The 20,661-nt window shown below is 41.9% G+C and overlaps 1 protein-coding gene across 1 annotated transcript in view; it reads right to left on the bottom strand.

Annotated features, from left to right (window-relative positions):
• Positions 1-411: 411 nt before the first annotated feature.
• The window catches only part of adgra3 (adhesion G protein-coupled receptor A3), a 35,563-nt gene continuing 15,313 nt past the window's right edge, over positions 412-20,661 (bottom strand). Inside the window, 18 exon segments of the mRNA XM_042512178.1 lie at positions 412-1,949; positions 1,951-2,161; positions 2,868-2,963; positions 4,534-4,679; positions 5,168-5,291; positions 5,458-5,582; positions 6,201-6,409; positions 6,580-6,787; positions 6,965-7,132; positions 7,957-8,115; positions 8,597-8,746; positions 8,914-9,115; positions 10,250-10,414; positions 10,633-10,846; positions 11,478-11,638; positions 12,950-13,021; positions 13,132-13,203; positions 18,180-18,251. Coding sequence (XP_042368112.1) covers positions 720-1,949; positions 1,951-2,161; positions 2,868-2,963; positions 4,534-4,679; positions 5,168-5,291; positions 5,458-5,582; positions 6,201-6,409; positions 6,580-6,787; positions 6,965-7,132; positions 7,957-8,115; positions 8,597-8,746; positions 8,914-9,115; positions 10,250-10,414; positions 10,633-10,846; positions 11,478-11,638; positions 12,950-13,021; positions 13,132-13,203; positions 18,180-18,251 — 3,784 coding nt within the window. The 3' untranslated portion in view covers positions 412-719.

Genomic DNA, 20,661 nt, shown 5'->3' with positions numbered 1-20,661 from the left:
AGTGGGACTCCAGTTCAGCTGTAGGCTGTGGAGGAGTCAGGAGCTACACTCATTATTCTTACATCTCATGACGGCTGCCCTGTGAGTCAGCTGTCAATCACAGCTCAGGCATCAAGTCAGCGGGAGCCCAGAATGTAAGGTGCACCCATCAAATCTGCCAGCAGGCAGGGAGAAAACACCTATAGAGCCCTAAGCCACCAGCCAGTTGCAATTAAAGTGCTGCTCTGCTACGGAGAAAGGAACCGGAGGCCACCTGAAGGTCAGCGAAAAAACCCAATTACCAGCTTGTCATACATTGTCAGCAAGAGTAATTCTTCGAAACAAAACAGCTCTGACTCACCTTTGCACTGGCTGCAGAGACCTAAGGGAAGATTGTGGGTGTTATCACAAGGATAAAAACTTTCAATTAGGTAAACGGAACTTTTTTGTTTTTATTATTGTTGGGACAAACTAGAAAATGGAAAAAAAATCCCCAGGGTAAGGGTATGCACAGGGCCACAGCTCAGTCCATGCAGATTTATCTACAGAACTCTTAAAATGGAATAAAAAGGGTTTGGATTAAAAGTTATAAAAATAGAACATTTACAAAAACATATCTACAAAGATAGTTCAGTGGCAGTAATGATTTGCTTGTACATAAAATACATGTACAAAAAAGACATTTCACAGTTTAAAGGCGGAAACATATCAAAATGCAGTCTTTGGGACGGAAACCGTCGCTACACAGTAGTTTCGTGCTTCCACAAGCCAGTCTTTATACTGGCTGTACTCTCTGTGTTCATTAAAGGCACAGCCTGTCCGTTTTCTTTAAGTGTGCCACCGTTTGGAGTGACGAGGTTGAGCCCGTACGACTTGGGCTGGCTTTCTAGTTCTGTGCTGCTGGGCTGCTGTGCAGGACCAGAGTCTTTACTGGAGCTTGACGCTGCAGCAGTCGCCACACTTTCTTCCGTTACCACTGACCCATTTCCCAGGGTGCTGCCGCCTCCTTTATCTGTGTAGCGGGGGCGGCGTGGCAGGCTCGCGCTGTCACTGCTGTCCTGCTGCAGCTGGCTCTGATGGCGCTCTCTGTAGGCCATGTACGCCGCCCGTCGACTGTTGCGTGCTGCTAAGTCGTAATGGTGGTGCCGCCTGTGGGGGGCACTCTGCACGCTGCCTTCGACGCTAGTGGGGACGTCATAGGCGTACTCTCGCAGCACAGTTAGCCGACTCGCCCTGTGCGCTCGCGCTCTGTTTTTGTGATGCCGGCCTGTGTGTCCATTGGTGACAGCAGCTGGATTGTTGATGTTGTTCATGGGGCGGAACTGCACCTCAACTGGCGCTACGTGCATTTTAATTTCATTGTCTAGTGAATGTTCAGTCAGGCTGTTGTCCAAAACAGCTGCACCGTTGGCAGTCACCGGCGCGGAGGCAGATTTACACTGCGCCGCCTCTGCGTGCAGATTGGTCAGCTTGCTGCCGTGGGCGGAGTTGCGCATGCTTGGGGCGCTCTTATTTGTGTAAGAAGAGTCTGCACTGCTGTGGCCGCACTTTGTTGACTCCCCGTCTGCCTTGCTCGCAGAACCTGCTGTGGATGTCATTGCCACACCAGGCTGTGGCAGAAGGACGTCCTCCTGTGCGGAGTAGGCTCGTCTCCCGGAGCAACAAGCCTGGGACCAATAGCGCCTCATATCCTGCCTGTTGACACAGTGATGCGCCACCATGAACGCCCCCAGTGCCAGTGCGGCCACCCCAAACAGGCAGGTGAAGGCTAAATCAAAGGGGTGGTCCTGTGATACAGCCATGGCCCCGAACACCCAGAGGGCTGCGTACAGCCCTAACGCCCCCGCTGCGCCCATCAGCTGAGCAGCGAAGGTGTGCTCATTTTCAAGCGCCGACAGAGGCACAGTGTGGGGAGTGGACACTATGGAAGACGCCACCTCGTGAGGCTGCAGCTGGAGAGCGAGGGGGTGGGCAGTGGCTGCTGGGACCATCTGGCCCGGCCTCTGTGTTGGCTGGAGTCAGATGCTGCTGCTCTTCTGTCGGCTCCTTGAGCTCATAACGCCGTTCAGGGTGGCGGCGCAACTGGAGCAGGATGCTGAGGAAGTACATGCAGTCCACGAAGATGATGAATCCCACCGGGCCATAAAAAGCGCCGATACTGGGCTCCCACGCCATCCAGCAACTAGACAAAGAAGCAGCAATCAAACATTTTATTTACAGTGAGATAATAGATGTGGCTTTTAAGATTCCTGAAGAGGATTAATCCTGAGATCATCTTTCAGCAATTATTTAAATTATGTGGCACCTCCTGAAAGGAAAACTGCCAACAGTGCTCGTTAAAACAATACCACGCCTCCTCATCTTAATCTGTCACCATCGTTATTGATTTCACAAACTCCTTGAAAAACTTTTGCGCCTCATTTTTAAAATAACTGTCTCATCACATCTAATAACACGGGCTGGATACGTCTTGCTCGCGAGAAATTAATTAAACTCCAAAGACTTCAGAAAGATACGGGTCCAGATTTCTTAATTAGTCAGCCACGTTGCACGATCTAAACAGCTGCTACTGTAGGAGCGGGGTGGAGGAGTTCGCTGTAAACTGGCAGCAGTTGCTTGTTGCTTAGATGCACAGAACAATAATAGGCCTCCATAATCACAACTTCAGGGAATAAACTTTTCCAACCCTCATAAAAATATTCATTATTTACTAAAGTGATGCAGCCTGGCCGGTCGATAACTAAAGCGACTCCTCCTGAGGATAGAATGTAATGTGCCTGGATGCTCCTTTGTTAAATGCTCTTGCTCAGATAAAATGACACCACGTTACCTTGAGAACATATAGAGGGACAGGAGCTTTAATTGCTGTCTTTACAGGGACTACTTACTATGGTGCATTGGTCCGGCTGCCGTAGTTTTTTATGTTTGCTGCTGCAGTGATTCCACAGACAATGATGGGTATCCCTCCGCCAATTAAGTAGAACCTTTTGGAGAGAGCACAGACAGCATTAACACACATTTTTCCATGACTTTGGGGCAAATTTTTAAGACAATATTCTCTCTAACACCATCTATATTCCTTGCCAGTTCTTTATTATTACTAGTGTACATAATATCTAATTATATATATATATATACACACACACACACACACACACATATATATATATATATATGTGTGTAAATATATATTTCATTTAAAAATAATACATTCAGAACACGAGTAGAACTGAATATTTAAATATATTAGGGACTGTGTTATTTATGAGAGGGGAGAGGGTTTGGTACATGTCAATTATTTTACAACTGTACAACATACAACTTGGGCTGTATTTTGTATTTATTTTACTGATGATTTTTTTCTTTTTTTTACAATGTTAGCTTTCTTTTCCTTTAAAAAACAATTGGAGATTTTTTTAGGAAAACAATTTGGAGATTGTTTTTTTCTATTAAAATTTTTATAGATTTTTAACAAAGCACAAAAGGCACATTCTCGTTAGAAATAACCAAAAATAGACCATTTATCACAGCCACTTTCTAAAAACAAAAATGATTGGCGTGTGAAAGAAAAATTGATGAATTTTCCAAAACTTTCAGGATATATTCAGTTTTCCAAAACTTTTTCAGGCATGGAAATTGCTTTATGGAAACTCCATGACTTTTATGTTTTTTTCATGGCTGTACAAACCCTGAGAGAGAGGTGGCTGTTTGCTTTAGAATTTCTGTTTGTGGGACAACAAGTGGGCATGAACTGGACAGAGAGGTCCAGTGGTACCTCAGGCCTCTACACTGACACCCTGTGGCAGTTTCACCAACTGACATGACCACTTGTGCCAAGAGAAAGCTCAATGACCTCTTCTCACTCTAAATGTCCAAAGTATGTAAACCTTACATGTCATTATAAATCATCAGACGGTCTTGCACTAGATGCATTATATGTGTCAAAATACACCGTATAAAGCATGGGCCACATTAACATTGCCTGCTGTTTTTTTCTCCCAGTAAAGATTAAGACAGGTGTCACAAATCTTCAGATGACCTGATTATGTCAAAAACATCCTCCAAAAAGAGTAAAAAAAGATTACCCTTTTTTCCTGTGAACAGTTAGAAATTCAAGTGTAGTTTACATTAGCTGACTGCTATGATTTTATCTGTACTTGCATGCTTATGCAGATCTATGATTAAAGCAAAACAAATAGACAGCACAACACGAAAAAGTTTGTCGCCTATATTTATTTATTTATTTTTTTAATTCTACCCTTTTCTAATAGTTTTTGCTGTCTTATTGGGAGAATGTACACATATTTTGATACTTAATATTAGGGATGGTAATATATAGATATTATATCAATATTTTCATGTCAAACTAGATATCTTTGTAGATTTTTTTCTTTCATTTGGTAAACACAAAAGTGATTGCAGTATACTGACATGTTACATAAAGTATGAGTAGCAAAGTCAAAGACATTCAAGCAATTTCTTGCCTATGAAAATGCAACCCTTATGTATACATTTTGCCACGTATGTTGTAATGCAAGAGTGTCAGTATCGTACCTCAGCATAGGCCGCGGTGGTGGAGGAGGCTCATCCAGTTCTTCATAGCGTTTGGCCTTGCGAGTCACCTGTTTGTAAATGTTGCGTGCAGTCACGCCCACCCACAAAGCGGTAGCCAGAGTTGAATAGTGCAGCAAGATGCCCACCTAAGAGAGGTTGATGGAATGCAGTGCAGAACGTTTTTTTAAATGGCATGATGATCCTTAAGCAATTTTGTACTGAGTATGTCATCATCGGCCTAAACTGAAAAAATCATCCTGTGAGATATATCTTTATGCCAGGGGGGATTAAATAAATAAACAAAAAGTTCTCTGCCAAAAGCTTTCATCCAGGTACTTTGTGCAATGAAAAATGAATAAGTAATGTGTCTCAGTACAACCCACCATGAGGGGAGGTGCAGGATCGCCTGCAGCCATGGAAACAATCTACTGTCTTTCGATGCATCCTTTACCGTGTTTCCACAAGTTTTTTTTTTTTTTTAAATGAGAGGGGTGAACTTTGCCAAAGGCAACTTTTTCCCAACATCTTTTCCTTGAAAACATGCGAAGCACTTGTTCATTTTTCACTGTTGACTGCAAAGTTTGGAGGCAAACACAGCAGGAGTGTCGGAGGTGTGCGGGCGGTGTATACTCACTGCTTGGCACACGCTTGCATAGCGCGTCTGATTTATGCCACCCACAAAGACCCCGCAGGTGAGGGAGATGTGGAAGCAGAGGTTGACCAACATGTGCCAAAATTTGCGGCTCACACGGACAGACCTAAGGTCAGACAAACAACAGATTGTTAAGTTAAAATCGGTAAGCATTACTTACTTATGGATGAGACATGTTGAGTTTTTATTTTAGTCTTTGGATTAGAAAAAAGGGCAAAAATATTACAACTTAAAACAAGAAAAATACAAAAGCAACCTGGGTAATGTCTTACCTGTGATGGTAGATGTAGCTGATAATAATGGTGAACAGGCAGATTAGTAGTATGATGGTGGTGGCGTAGATGACTGGGTGCAGGGGCTGGATGCTTGGAGAAAAATATTCCACACTGCTGAGGTCCTGTGTGACAGAGGAGGTGATACATTCTCAGTTTTATGTTATATTGTTACTTCAAGTCAAAACATGTTACAACCCAACACAATGCTTGTCTCTATCATGGTATTCTTTCCTGGTTCAGTGCCAGCCAGTAAACCTTTAGTAGACAAAGCAACATTTGTTAATGGCCACTTGAAGGCCAGTCAGCTAAACAAATAAATGACCATGGCTGATTTACACACTTTACAGTTAAAAACAACAAATAAAATTACTAAAAAAAAAAAAAAAAAAATAGAATTTCCACCTCGCTGTATGTCTCCACATTGCAGTTTCAGTTTCAGTTTACACTGATATCTGCTTCACACACTCTTAGCTCCGGCAGCACCGAAGATTTATACAATCGGCACAGTTTCAAGGCGGGCACCCAAAATTAGAGTTAGCAATTTATTGTCTGACAAAATGTCAAAGTGACCTTTGACCACCAGATTTTAATAAGTTTATCACTGAGTCCAAGTGAACAACTGTATCACTAGTGCAGAGGCATAAAAAACGAATTCATGATACAGACCATCTTCATTGATAGAGATGACTGGAAATCATCGCCTCACAAATGCAATAAACATGACGAATAACTCAACCTACCATCAGCAGGCCATAGTTGCCAAGAGAGTTGCAGGATATGGTGGTGAAGTTGTCATGGTGGCCCAGGATGCGGCAGCCGTCGCTTTGCCATCCTCCATGGCCTCCAGCCAAGCTGAGGTTCCAGCAGGCAGACACAGCATCTGAGCCGCGGGCAAAGCGTCGCAGGGTGATGTTAACGGGCGTCCTCAGGACACGCAGAGACATGCCATCTGATAGTTAAACACAGACAGGGGGATCAGAATTGACACTGAAAAAAACACTTTTGGATGTTTTATGACTCATTGCTGTTGTATGTCAGAATATTTTCAGATTTCTTCCCTCTGCTGTAAACAACAAACATATTCAACACTTATGACTAAACCAAAACATTGTGACTCACCTATCTTGGCCATGATAACAGGGGTGGCAACGCTCCTCCTCTTCCCACTATCAGCCAGCTGGGAGGAGTTGCCGGTGGAGGGAAAAAACTTGCCATTGCGGAGGCCCAGTAGATGGAGCTTGTAGACCATGTCCTCTGGCTGTCCAGGCAGTGCGGCCTGGGAAAAGAGAGACTGAGGAAGCTGCAGGGAAGCCTCGACAATGGTGCTCTATAGGGACACATAAAAAGACACAATCAAGTAAAAAAAACATGTTTCTACTGTTTTCTTTATATTAAGCATTTTGTTTTATGTGCTTCCAAGCTGCAAACAAAAGCAAACCCCATAATAAAACTTCACTCACAGCAACCTGCTGACAAATCAGAATTATCTCAGGTAGGATCTGACCTTGTGAAGGATGCTGGAGAATGAGCTGGTTGTGTTGCATTTGAAGGTGAGTTGGCGGTCCTGTCCGGGTGTGCGCTCGGGGCTGTGCCTCTGGAACAACATGCAGGTCATGCCGTTCCAGTCGTTGGCCCTGATAGTGTGAGCCTCCAGTGCTATGTTGGGGGATGTCTGGAAGGACATCGGGAACAGTAAAATTTGATTTAATTAATTAAAAACCAAAATGTTATAGTGTAACATGACGTAGAGGTTGCTTACATGAAGACACAGAGGAAAAACAGCAAATAAAATTAAGAAACATACGTGATGGTAAAGAAATCCTCTCATATCTATGGATATCAGAGTTACTATATGTTGCTGGCTACAGAAAATAAATTTGCTGCTGTTATTATTTCATAATCTGTTGATATTTTAAAAAATTGTTATTGTAATTTTTGTCATTGTATTTTAATATTTTGGACTGCTGTGATGACTTGATATCCCTTTGGGGATTAATATCACTAACTAAGTAACTGACTAACTAACTGATCTATCTATCTATCCATCCATCCATCCATCCATCCATCATTGCATTAACAATGATGCACGGAGGAGCACTGTAACAATTTATTAAACACAACACTATTCCACGATTTTTAAAATGAATCCAATCATTTCAACCTATTCTTTGACATTTCCAGGCCTTGGAAATAAGATGGAGAAATTTCATGACTATTCTCGTTTTCCATGACCGTGGAAACCCTGTTCTTCAGAAAATCCTCTTGTTGTGTAGAGTGACATGACATTACCACACAACACCACAAATCAACAGCTAATGCCAGAAGGTATGTGTTTTTTATTTCATTTTCACAACAATAACAGCTAAACACTGCACAACAGCACAAGCAGGTCAAGGTTTTTGTGTGGAGCATGTTCCTCCCAAGGTCAGAAAAATACTAATCACTGGTTGTTGCGCTGCCAAAAAAGGGGCCCATAGTGTTGTTGACAAGACTTACAAGGGAGAAGACCTGTGCTGTGGCCAGACGGTAGACGGCGATTTTCTGGAGGCATGCGATGATGCGGGAGCACGCCATGGCTTCACGCTGAGCCATCCAGAGCACCCTCTCATCTGCCAGCATCAAGTTACTGGCCATGCTGACCATCACCTCACCCAGCTGTGGGACGAGAAGAATTTTGACATTAGTAAATGGACATACATAGACGCATTCAACAGCTCTGGAATCACCAGCTAAATGACTTGTATTCTGAATTACAAGAGTTGGAACATAAACCATATCTTGCTTGTATCAAACAGCCCTGAACACATGCTTGAGGGAGATACTTGTGCTAAAAGACGATTAGAGGAACATTTTGAGCATGTTGTCACCCAACTAAATATTAATATGCTTTAAAATACAGAGCGTCTTGCCTACAGCAGTTAGAACATGTAAGGGGCTCCTTTGAAAACTTTTCTTTTTGCTGGCCTACAGCTGTGCCCAAAGTCGTGACATCCTTTCTCATTAAACAACATGACAACAAACAGCTGTTGAGCATTAATCTATCTGTCCTTGACAGGGGGTAACACACCAAATGCACACATTGCATTCTACTTGTTAAAACGTTTACAGACATAAGCGCAGACACTATAAGACTTACATCTTTAAACTTCTCAACAAACTTGCCAAACTTCTCAATCATCTCAGCCACAAAGATAATGTCCATCTTGTCCGAGAAGTTGGCGGCATCGATTGTGTAGACCAGGAGGCGTCGGGCCCTGGCCACCACGTTGCTCTCGTTCAGAGGCATCTAGCGGAGAGATACAGAGAGAGCGTTAGTCTTTATCTAACTTGAAGTAGTCCACACAAAGAGGGAGATACAGAAAATTAAGATGAACTCAGAGGAGTGAATTAATATTGAAACAAGGACAGTGAATGAGGTTACAGAGCAGACAGTCTCATTAACCAGATATATACCTGGTTGATGACGTATAAAAATCTTGTGACATCTTTCTGGAACTGGCAGCGGGAGTAGTCCTCCTCCGCCCACAGCCCTTTGCGATCGCAGTAGCGCCACGCTCGCTGTTCTTCACCCGAGCTGCCCGAGTAGGAGCCCGCGCTTGATGGCAGTCTATTGCAGGGGAGGTAGGCTCTGATCCCTGCCAGGGTGCGCGGCCACCTGGAAGAAGCCGAAGAAATACAGGTTTCCATTCACCATTAACTGATACATGGATTGTCTTTGTTTTCTCCTTACTTTGTGTCATGTGGGCTACAATATGTGTAACATCAATAGCAAAAGAATCATGTAATGATTGTGGCCAAAGCTTTGAAGTAGTTCATATGTTTGACCACAAGGTGGAGCCACAGGGCTTGCCATGACAGCATGCTGTAAATGTAATACTTGAGATATATTGGTTCATAGTTTTATATTCACTTTGTGAGAATGGATCTGTGCATGCATTTATGGATTCAATTTGGCAAATTAAAAGGTCTGCTGAACTAATTATGAATCAAGCTACTCTGCTAATGTTATTTCCATTTTAGACCAAAATTACCAGCGATTTGTAAAAATGTAAACAGTAGGACATGTGCGATCAGGGATCCTGCACCTTGAGGCAAGGCAGATATAAGACTTTTTAAGACTTGTTTAATGCTACTCGCAGTCAAGGTTAAGACCATTTTCTAATAACCAAAATTGCCCAGATGTTTATCACCAGCTACTTTGGTTATCGATTAATCTGTATTTTTTTTAAGAAAAAAAAATTGTCTCTGATTCCAACTTCTTAAATGTGAATACTTTCTGAATTCCTCTTAGACAATAAACTGAATATCTTTTGTTTGTGGACAAAACAAGACATTTGAACATTTCATCTTGGGCTTTAGGAAACCCTGGTTGACAGTTTTCACTATTTTCTGATATTTTATTGATCAAACAGCTTGCCGATTAATTGAGAAAATAACTGACAGGTCAATTAACAATGGACCTTTTTTCCACAGCAATCATTTTGACATGTCATAGTAGGAAAAGCACAGGTGTATTCAATGACATTAATGATAGCTGCATTCCTTTTAAGAGAAGTTCTAGTGTTTTAGTAATCGCTTACTAGCACATTTAATGGATCTTAGCCATTGTTAACAGTTTTACCTGTGCTTTTCCTGCTATGACAAGTCGAAACATCTGCTGCAGAAAAGGTCAATGAAAATAATATTAGTTGCAGCCCTACTGACAGAATTGCACGTGATTTTTAAGGCGACTGGTGTAGAAAGATGAGTAGTTCTGTGTGCGCTTATGTGTGTGTGTATGCATACTCACTTGAACTCTCCCTTGTTGTTGGAGACGCGTTCAGGAGCGCAATACTCAGCAGAACTTTCCAACACAACAATGTGCACAGTCCTGGTGGTGTTTCCCCTGCTTGTCCTGACCCGGCACTCCCAGTTCCCAGTGAAGCCGGGCTGAATGTTTGAGATGGTCAAAGCACTAACAGGAGACATGAAGGAGAAATTGGACAAACTTAAGACATTTAACACAAAAAGCTAGACGGAGATGTTGATGTGTAATTTGTCTAAGAGGGAATTAACAGCTGTTAAAAAGCTTAAAATGCAAATGCTGATAGTACTATGCAATGCATTGTGAATTATTTTTTTTCTCATATAATGCAAATGACTACAGTACACACAAAATTAACATGAATGTACCTTGCAATTAGAGAGCAGTTCTGCACCATGCGCTTTTCAATGAAGATGCCTTGGGCGGCGTCGGGCTTGACCATGCGGCCATTCTGGTACCACAGCACTTGCATGTCCTCGGCCACAAAGGAGGCCTGACACTGGAACGGCAGGCTGTCCCCCTGAAAGACGACCTGGCGCTGGGACGGAGTCAGCTGGAAGGAGGGCAGCTCGAGTGGAGCATCTGGAGACACCAGACAGATATTAGGAGGAGATTCAGGCTGTAATTTCTCACAGAGAAAATATTGTTACTAGGTTCATATTTGTCATAAATAATTTTTTAGGCCATTTTCTCTGAAGACACTGTCTTTTTGTTTCACTTTCAGCTCTTTCCGGACACACTGGGATACTAAAACAGTGCCTTGAAGTCTGGGCAATTTGTCATTCATGTCAGGCCGTGGCTCCTGCTAGATCTGTGCCATGTATTTCATAATCCCTCACTGTGATGAGTGCCAAACTGATAAGACATGAGCAAGTACAAACAAAGGCAGCACTGGCCTGGGCAGCCCTTTCCTTATCTCCCGTGTCATTGCACAAGCCCCCGTTCCCCAAACACCAGCAGCCTCACTGATACCAAAATAGAAAAATTAAAGAGACAGCATGCCATTTTGACACTACAATCTGTGTCACAACTCAGCATGACTTATTTCAACCTTTCAAAATGTCAGAGGCTGGACAAATGACACATCAGATGATGTCGCTGAAATGGCGAATGATTCAACAACTACTATTTGAGGGTGATATCTTTCTGCTGTGTCAAATCTATATGTGTGCAAATTCTTGTTTCTGTGTAGCTTAGGTGTGTGTGTCCCTACCGCAGGTGAGGAGCTCCGGCCTGATGGAGGTAATGAGCTGGCCCTGAAGAGACTGGGGAAAGGAGCACTTTGTGTTCTTCACCACGATGTTTCTCTCTTTGATCCAACGCAGCAGCCACAGGAGGTTGCAGTCACACAGCAGATAAGGCGTTTGAAATTCTCTGTGGATAGACAGAAACACACATTTTATGACTTTGGTTCCATCCAAGTTTTCGTTTTAAAACGGAGACCTTTTGAAAATGCCGCCCAATTTAGTCTGAAAACTCAAGCCCTGCATTTTAGTCTGGATGAGCAGAAATGGAGATGTGCGAAAATGATGAAAACACGCATATTTTCCTCCGATGGGTATTATCAGTCGCAACATATCAAGCCAAAACATTAAAGCTAGGCCGACATACCTTTTGTGATTTTATCCTTTTTGTGTGGGTACTTCTTTTTTTCTGGCCATGGTTTCCTGCGGCCATGGATAATATAAATGTGTCTGAAACAACTCTGATATGTTGCCATATTTGCTTTGCAACAAACTCCAGTCTGTTTTTTGCTGCACTGACCGCCTTCTACTCATGTTACTTAAAGGAACAATCACACCTTGTCTTTGCTCCAAGGAAAAACTAGAATTACCGCCAAGCAGTTGTATATCTGTAAGAACCAGTAAAGTTGCACCTATACTTTACATTATGATGGCACAGTGAAGTTGACCTTTGACCTTTTGGATATATATTGTCATCTCAGTTGTCATCATTATATCCCATTAGACATTCGTGTCAAGTTCTGTCAAAATTAGTGTATGAATTGGGGCAAAAAATGGATGTAACAGTGACCTTGGCCTTTGACCTTGGACCATCAAATTTTAATCACTTCATCGTTGAGTCCAAGTGGACGTTTACACCACATTTGGAAAAAAAATCCCTCAAGGTGTTAGGATATCACATTCACAAGAATGTGACAGAAAAGGTCACACAGATCTTGACCTTTGACCATCAGATTTTAATCAGTTCATTGTTGAGTCCAAGTGGACGAAGAAATTCCCTCAAGACATTCTTGTGATACTGCTTTAACGATAAAGGGACAGATACACAGGGGGACAGACCAGTGAGGGGGCGTAAAAATCTCTGGTTTTACTTTTTGTCTTCTCTGTAGTATTTTCTGTAACTAAGAAACCAACTGCACAGCAGAGACTTTGCTTCCTGTTCGGCACACGCAGGCCAGTGTACATGAATGGTCATATAATAAGCATCTTCAAGAGTTTTAGTAAGGACTGTGGTTAGTTCTGATATGGTGCTACAATGTTTGTGTGTATGGATTTTGTTTTTGTTTCAAAATGGCATTTTAAAATGGAAATGGCCTCATTCACCATTTGTTAAGAACAATTTTGATTTCAGTAATTTTCATAGTAAATTTTCAGACATCACATTCACAGATTGATGCATTTAGACTTCTGTGCACAGCAACATGCTTGCTATCATACTTACAATGACTTCAGAGACACCAAGCTGTCAAAGGTTCCCTGAGCCAATGACGAGAACATGTTCCCTGAAAGGTTTCTGGAAAAAACAGAACAATCCAGTGATCATTTATCCCAGCCTATAACAAAGGCATGATTACATTAATGCATGGTTTAGTACACAATTCACGTATTTATAAAAATACTTACAGTCTGATCAGACTGGTTAGGCCCTTAAAGATGTCTACGTTGAGACAGCCGATGCTGTTGTTGGACAGGTCCCTGTGACACACAGAGAAATACATTTCTGGTTATTTCTTCCACTTTTCAGAACACAGCATAACAGCAACAATGGTCTAAAGCAGTGGTTTCCAACTGTTCCAGCCTCTGGGTCCAGATTTCTCCTAAGTCATTAGTTCAAGGTCCACAATTTTCTTTGAAATTACTGCATATTCAATTTTATCTGACAAAATGTAAATAACAGGATATTAGGGGCTAAAAGAAAATCACAATTTTTTCATGCCTGCCGTGAGCCTTTGGGTTTGGGGGGCATATTTTCTTTTTGTTTATTTTTTTCTTTTAAGATTTTTCGGAGATTTTTTTTTCCTTTTGAAATTTTGGTTGATTTTTTAAAACTTTTTTTTTTTCTTAAAAACTATTTGACGATTCTTTTACTTCACTACTACCACTACTACTACATTTTTTGGTGATTCTTTTTTTTTCTCCTTTTGGGCAATTTTCTTTTTCACTAACATTTGTTGTTTTTCTAAAAAAAACATGGTGATTTCTTTAAGAAAAAATGCCTTCCAAAAAAATCAGTTCAAAATAAAAGCTCTGTGCTGGAAATTCAAAATAAAGTGTGTTTTTCACAAACTCGACCTGGTTGCGAGTCACTTGCAGTCTATTCAGAATGGACCACGACCCACCAGTTGGGAACCACTGGTCTAAGAGACCATCAGTTAGTGAGCTGCAAAAAGGCTGGGACAAGATAAGCCATGAAATTCAGATTATTTCATAAGAAAAATTGATAAACAGGAAAGATGCCGCTGAGATAAAAGTGTGGGGGGGCTGGAAAAAAAAAAGACTTAAAAGAGACAAGTTGAGGCAAAGTGCCCAAAAATTCGGCTGACAGGTTTACAACGTTCAAGGTGATTTTTAGATAATGTGTCTATGTGGGCCTCCGGGGGGAACCTACACATCAAAGGCACAGTAACACCCTGGGAGATGATTAATCACCTATGATTGATGTCAAAAAATGTCAAAAGTGTGTGTTTCTCCCTTGGATGTGACCTAACATGATGTCTCTGGCAAACATCAGATGGAAGTGTGTGAGACTCCTGACGCCTTTCAGAAGGAATCAAAGGCGAGTCCACGACCGAACACGGAGAAGACTGATCCTGCCGCTGTGAGTTACACTCAGTGTGCAAACATTTGGAAGTAGCTGTAAAGAGGAAATATTCAATGGAGGCTCCATGCTGCTGGAGTTTAACTATAGTACACCATTTTATGATACAGTACACCCCACCCCAAGCAAACACCCCACCCACAAGCTGAAACACATCCGTCTCACAACTAAGATAGACTTAAGCCCTGAGAACCGACCCGTACAGGTTCCGTGCTCCACTCTGGGGCGACTCCCAGGTCTCTTTTTTATTATGTGTAGTGCCCAGGAAGATCCAAGAGGACCAGCGCTGATCACAAGATCTTGCATAAATGCTAATGATATGGCTGACACAGGATCAGATAACAAGAGAGAAGTAAATATATTTTTAAAAAAACTATGAGATCCAATCATATCTTTGAACATATTTCCCAAGTCCATTATGGTTCAGTTCTGTCATATTGGACCTCTAGTTTGATTAACAAGATGAGAAATAAGGGAAAAACATTTGCTCAACACATTTTTAGTGCAGCTTTGAAAATTGCTGAAACCTACATAGCTTTGAAAAGTTATTCGACGTGGTTATTATCCAACAACCAGATTTAAGGTTCTTAAACCTCCCAGAGAGATAACATCTAACGCAACACGTCATAGTGACTCACAGCTTTAAAGACTGAGCACCTTCACATCTGCTGCAACACATATTCTTCTGTGAATGATCCAATCATTGAAAAAGTGCCAAGAAAAGAAACCAAAGCCTGGGGGAAAAGAAAGATTACCTCAACCCACCAGCTAAACTGTATCCTGGGGTGCTCCAGGAATGCGACGCAAAATGATACCTGGAAAATGACTGTCAGGCATATGCTAACATCCCAACATTTATGTAATTATTGGTGTTGGTCCTTAAGGTACCAGCTGGGGAATTTACTGTGTGAGGTTATTAGTTCCACTTGGAAGAGAAGAAAAAGCCGCCTTTTGCAGGCTTGCCAATTTGTGCAAGCATTGTGTGTCAGGGGAAGGATAACACGGGAGAAGTGAACGGGCGGAGGGAGGGGGCTCCCCTAGCTAAAGGCAGACTTTCATCTCACTTTATCGCCTAGATTCAAATCCTAGAGTTACAGCTACATCAAGGGACTGATGCTGTTATTACTTTACCTCATTTTTACTGTGCTAGGAGTCTTTATAACTAACTTTTTTTTGGAAATGAATCCACACATCACTGATTTTCTTGTCTGGCTATATCTCCATCTGCTTTTACAAGTCTAATAGTATTCATTACCAAAGACTAATCTCAAATACATCTTTCAACCACCGGCATGTGACACATTAACAGCATGGAGGACTGTTTTAGTGCAGCGCTTTAGTTGTTGTGAATGATATGAGGGGCAGTAGCAAAAATAGCCCGATGTGATTAGGCTCAAGACTGTTCAGCTGTTGGTGGAATGCAGAGTATAGAGGGCTGAGGCCAGAGGAGTTTGGGTGTTATATGTTGTGAGAGAACAGAGAGTTTGAATATGTTTTGTGTGTAACTGTGTGAAAAGAGAAGTAAGGGATACACTTGTCTTTCCCAGAGGGTGTGACCAACAGTGCACCCTAAATTGGAGCTCCCAGCACGAATAAAAGAAACCCAGACAACTGGCTTTTTTTTTCCTACATCAGACGTTTGTCCTGTTGTGAGGGTGAGGTGGAGAGTTCTTTATATGCCAGGCTTCTCATCTGTGGATCTGGTTTTAGCGTGACATGGACATTATTTCTTTTCTAACTCTCTTTAGTAGTTTTAACACAGATTTAACAGCATTTACAAAAACAGTGAAGGAAACAGGGCTTTGTAATGCCTGTAATAACCTCCATCCCATTCCTAACCATCCTCCTGAATCCCACTCCCCATTAGGCAATACTGAGAGAAATCAAAGGCTGTCGAGAGGAATGTCAGCGATGAAAACAAAGAGAAACGTAGAGAAGCATGTGCCCAAGCTATGTCAAATAAATGTGATTAAAAAGAACTTGGTAAAAATCTATTTTTATGTACATCTTGCTGCCAATTAACAAGGGATGCATAATATTGAATTTTTTTGCCGATATCCGCTATGGCAATATATAACAACTCATTTGTCAGATGACTGATACTGATATTGATATATCCACTTTTTTCCCCACCTAAGTTTAGCGATCATCAAGTCTCCTCTGTAGGGGAATTAACATTGTATTATGCATACTCTTATCATCATGGTCCACCAGCAGATGGAGACTTGAAATTCGCTTGTCAATGTATGTAATATTCAGTCGTCGTGCAAAATAAAATCAAAATACTCAAACTTTGGGTTGATGTTTTGCACATGTTCACTTTGTCAGGAATAAAAAATAGATACATTGGTTTACAGAAATCAGCATGTTGGCCAATCCCGATATTTCATTTTAAAGCCAATATCTGCCGATACAGATGACGTGACGATATTATCGTGCATCCCTCCAATTAACTCCACTCCCATTTTACAAAAATGGGGAGAAAAACAGGGTGGATGTCAGGAGTAGTAGTGGTAGATGCCAACCTTTGATGATCTGTGTTTACATTCCCAGGGTCCAGCACTACTTCATCCTCTCCTTTGCTCGTCTTCCCTTTTCTGTGCTCCCTCCCTTCCACAGTCGAGTGAGTGACAACTACCCTTTGAAATTAACTGAGGCGGGTGGTGGGGCCAATTAAACTTTGTAGCCCTCAGGCAAAACCAAACTGTGCTCTGGAACACACATATCCATTTGAGGTTGCAGATCACTCTGTGGTGATAAGCAAAGCCTTTATGAATAGCTTGAGTGTGGGGGGTTAAGATTTTAATATGCATAAGACATATAGACATGCATGAATCCATGAGTGTGGCATGAATATGCAGTGGGGATGAAGGGGGGAAACGAGGCCGGGCTTGAGCCAAAGAGCTGACTGCCTTCCTGTCTCGCTCTTATTGCTCCGCAGCAGCAGCCAAGCTCAAGTTTGTGTTGGCAGCGGCTGGGTACTGTCGGATGATTCCAATTCATGCTGTGCACTCTCTCTCTCATGCACACAAGAGAAACACACAACTATACACTTGCGTACGCAGTTTCTGACCTCCCACACTTACACACCACAAATCCCAGATGGACTGTGTTCCCTGCGTATCGAAATTATCATCACATGACATTCACAGATACCACACACACACACCAACATTTATATATCCGCCTCCCTTTTCTTTTTCCCCTAGTGTGTGAAAGTATATAAGGCCTCATGCTGTCTGCAGTGGTTTCTGGCAGTGGGCCAGAGAAAACAAGGCAGTAGAAATAGACTGCTGCTTGACCATGCTCCCTTATGGACACTGGATACACTCTGGACCTGCTAGAACACGCACAGCACATTACATAGATAGACAAAAACAACAGCTGCTTTAAATACAATATATAATTGCATCATTTCTGAAAGCAGTCTCTGACTGAATGCTATTAAAAATAACACTTACACATACAGCCTGCACAGCCCAGACACTACACTGACTGCTTGGGAATTTGAATAAGCTTTGTAACCACAACACAACAACTCTACCAATTTGAAATACCAAAAGAAAAAGGCTTCGACCACATTTCAAAGTGACAAATATTCACAAGAGGACACAGAACGAGAGGCGCCTCTTCAGTCTCAATATTCATATTCTCACACGGCAAATAATTAAAGCAAAAACTCCAAACTGCCTTTAAAAAAGCTGGAATTTAGTTCTTTTGGTTGCAATAATATAAAGGACACATAAGTGAAATCCCAGCAGGGCTAAATGTATGAATGTAGAGTACGCACACACTTGCAGAGAGACCACATTAAAAGAGACACTGCGGCTGCAGAAGCTCTACCACTACTCACAGTCTTTTGAGTGCTGGCAATCCAAGGAAAGCGCCTGGTTCAATGCGACTGATCAAGTTACTCCGCAGGTCCCTGTGGAGAAAAAAAAAGATAATTTTTATAAGTGGCAACAAAATAGAAGAGCTGCAGTGATGAGTCAATCATCAAACAACACAAAATGAATCTGCAACAAATCTGCTCATCAATTAACGATTTAAGAAGGTCTTTTTTTAAAGAGAAAATGGCACTTGTTCCAGCTTACAACATGTGAATATGTTCTAGCGTTATTAGTGTTCAAGGTAGATAATCAAATAAAATGGTATTTTCTGCACAGTGTTTCCACTATTTACTGACATTTTGTACCTTAAACCACTATCAGGAACATTTTTAGAAGATTAATTGATAATTTAATTGAACTTGTGAAAATAGCATATTATACAGGCCTTCCTACACATGGATTTATTTGTGGCGACCAGCCACAATCAAAATATGTACATGTTGATTTGATATTTTTGGAGCTGGACCATTCATTAGGAGCACTACTGGAATATATATACCATTATTGGTTATTCATTGCACCATACTCTCAGGTAGCAGAATGTCAGGCGCAGTGAAAGTGAAACTTAATTGTTAACTGTGCTGGGTTTAAAAGTTCACTTTCACTATCCTCTGCAGCAGCCGCTCCTCTTATCCATCAAACTGCTGTTGAGGAGAAACACAACTCATGAACAGCTCTGCCTGTGCTGCATTTAACCCCCCCCCCCTTTAATTTTCAGACCCAATTTTGAGGGGCAGGGGGGGGGGTGGGCGCAGAATGATACACACACGTGACAAAAGGACGCATAGGATGACTTACAAAATATATGCAGACAGGGGTTCAATTATCTGCAGACTTATCCTTAAATATTCTTATTTCATGGACCACTTTACCACTTTACCACTGGATTTTTAAATTAGTATTTCATGCAAGTATCAACATGGCAAGCAATTAAAAGTGGCGAAGGAAGACTTGGATTACCATCCTTAAAGCATAATAATACCAATTCACTGTCATCCATAATAACAATATGTCTACAATATTACCCACAGGAGCATATCTTGCTTTGGCATGCATTTCTAATTTGAACACCCGAACCACCACCAACCACACCCACGGATCATCACTACACAGCTGCTATAATTGACAACCTGACCCTCAAAGGTGCTCTGTAGCTCTCACATGCCCTCCAACACACAGATGCACTCACACACACTCAGACTTCCCTCCCCTGAGGTTCAAAGGCTTGCGGTCCATGAATTCCTGTGGCGCTCACCTGCGCTGGCACTGCCTAGTCACTCATTACAGTGGAGGTTCAGGAGGCTCTCTAGTCACCACCTGAACCCACACAAAGGGCCTCTGGGTAACTCTGCTCGTTTGATGTCGAGGAGCTGTCATCTGAAGGTGGGTAGGTGGCCATAGATAAGTCATGGGCAAAAAAAAACTGTTGCTTGTTAAAGCTTTTGATGTGTGCTAGCAAAACTGGCTTCTCTGGGCAGGAGTGTTGAGAGAGAAATGAGAGGGCAGGACAGAGAAATCAAAAACATCCTTATACGACCTTCGTTACCAGCGAGAGCCAATTTTGGGAGTGTGTATTGCAAACCGCCATGTTGAGTCTACTAATTTGAAGCTATTTTACTTTTATGTAAACTTTGCTTGGAGTTGCAGTTGAAGGAAAGCAGGACACAAACAACATCAGCCATTCTCTCTAAGTTCAGATTGCAACTGGCTGGTGAGTCAAGGGAAAAACTCTCCTGCTCTGGTTTGACTCACCGGTCAGATGGGCTAACCACAAAATTAGGTTAGAGAACAATGTTGATTTTCTGACTTGTATGCATTTCTGTTCATCAAACATGAGAATTACATTTAGTCAACGTTTTAATGTCATTTAAAAAAAAACAAACAAAAAAAGGAAATTAAGTTTAGTTGTTCAAAAAAAGTTAGCAAAGGGCAGCGTTACTGAATGATGTTTGCTGGTGGTCCTCTCAGGAGAGCTATCAGTCACGCTGGGAAACCTGTTAAATTGTCCAGAGTAACCACCGCAACTAATGACAAAAAAGGAACACTGTAGCTCTGTGATATCCCAATACTTGTGGATAAAATATGGGGAGTCAGAGTGAACCCGGCCATGCTTAACCATCCGTAATTGCACTTCAGATTCCAAAGACCGCTGACCACACATGATCTGGCACCTTTTAAATCTACTTACAGAGAAAAATGCCAGGTTTTCAGGACATGCTCAAATTGAAATAGCTGGCTGAATATTTCTCTGTGTGCTCCTGAACTGTTCTTGAACTTGCCCCAAACCAGAGGGTGGTTTTGCGGCTGCTGCCATTTTTAAGAGTGTGCATAACATGTTCAAAAAGGTGCCATTATTGATAATATTGAAACGCATGTGACATGTAGTAACGATGAGCTTGGGTTCTGTGCGAGTTTGCTTTCAGCATTGTTTTCTGTTGGAAGGTT

The sequence above is a fragment of the Plectropomus leopardus genome, chromosome 23 (assembly GCF_008729295.1).
Source record: "Plectropomus leopardus isolate mb chromosome 23, YSFRI_Pleo_2.0, whole genome shotgun sequence".
Lineage (NCBI taxonomy): Eukaryota > Metazoa > Chordata > Actinopteri > Perciformes > Serranidae > Plectropomus > Plectropomus leopardus.
The sequence above is the reverse complement of the archived record's forward strand: the minus strand, read 5'-3'. Positions and strand labels throughout refer to the sequence as shown.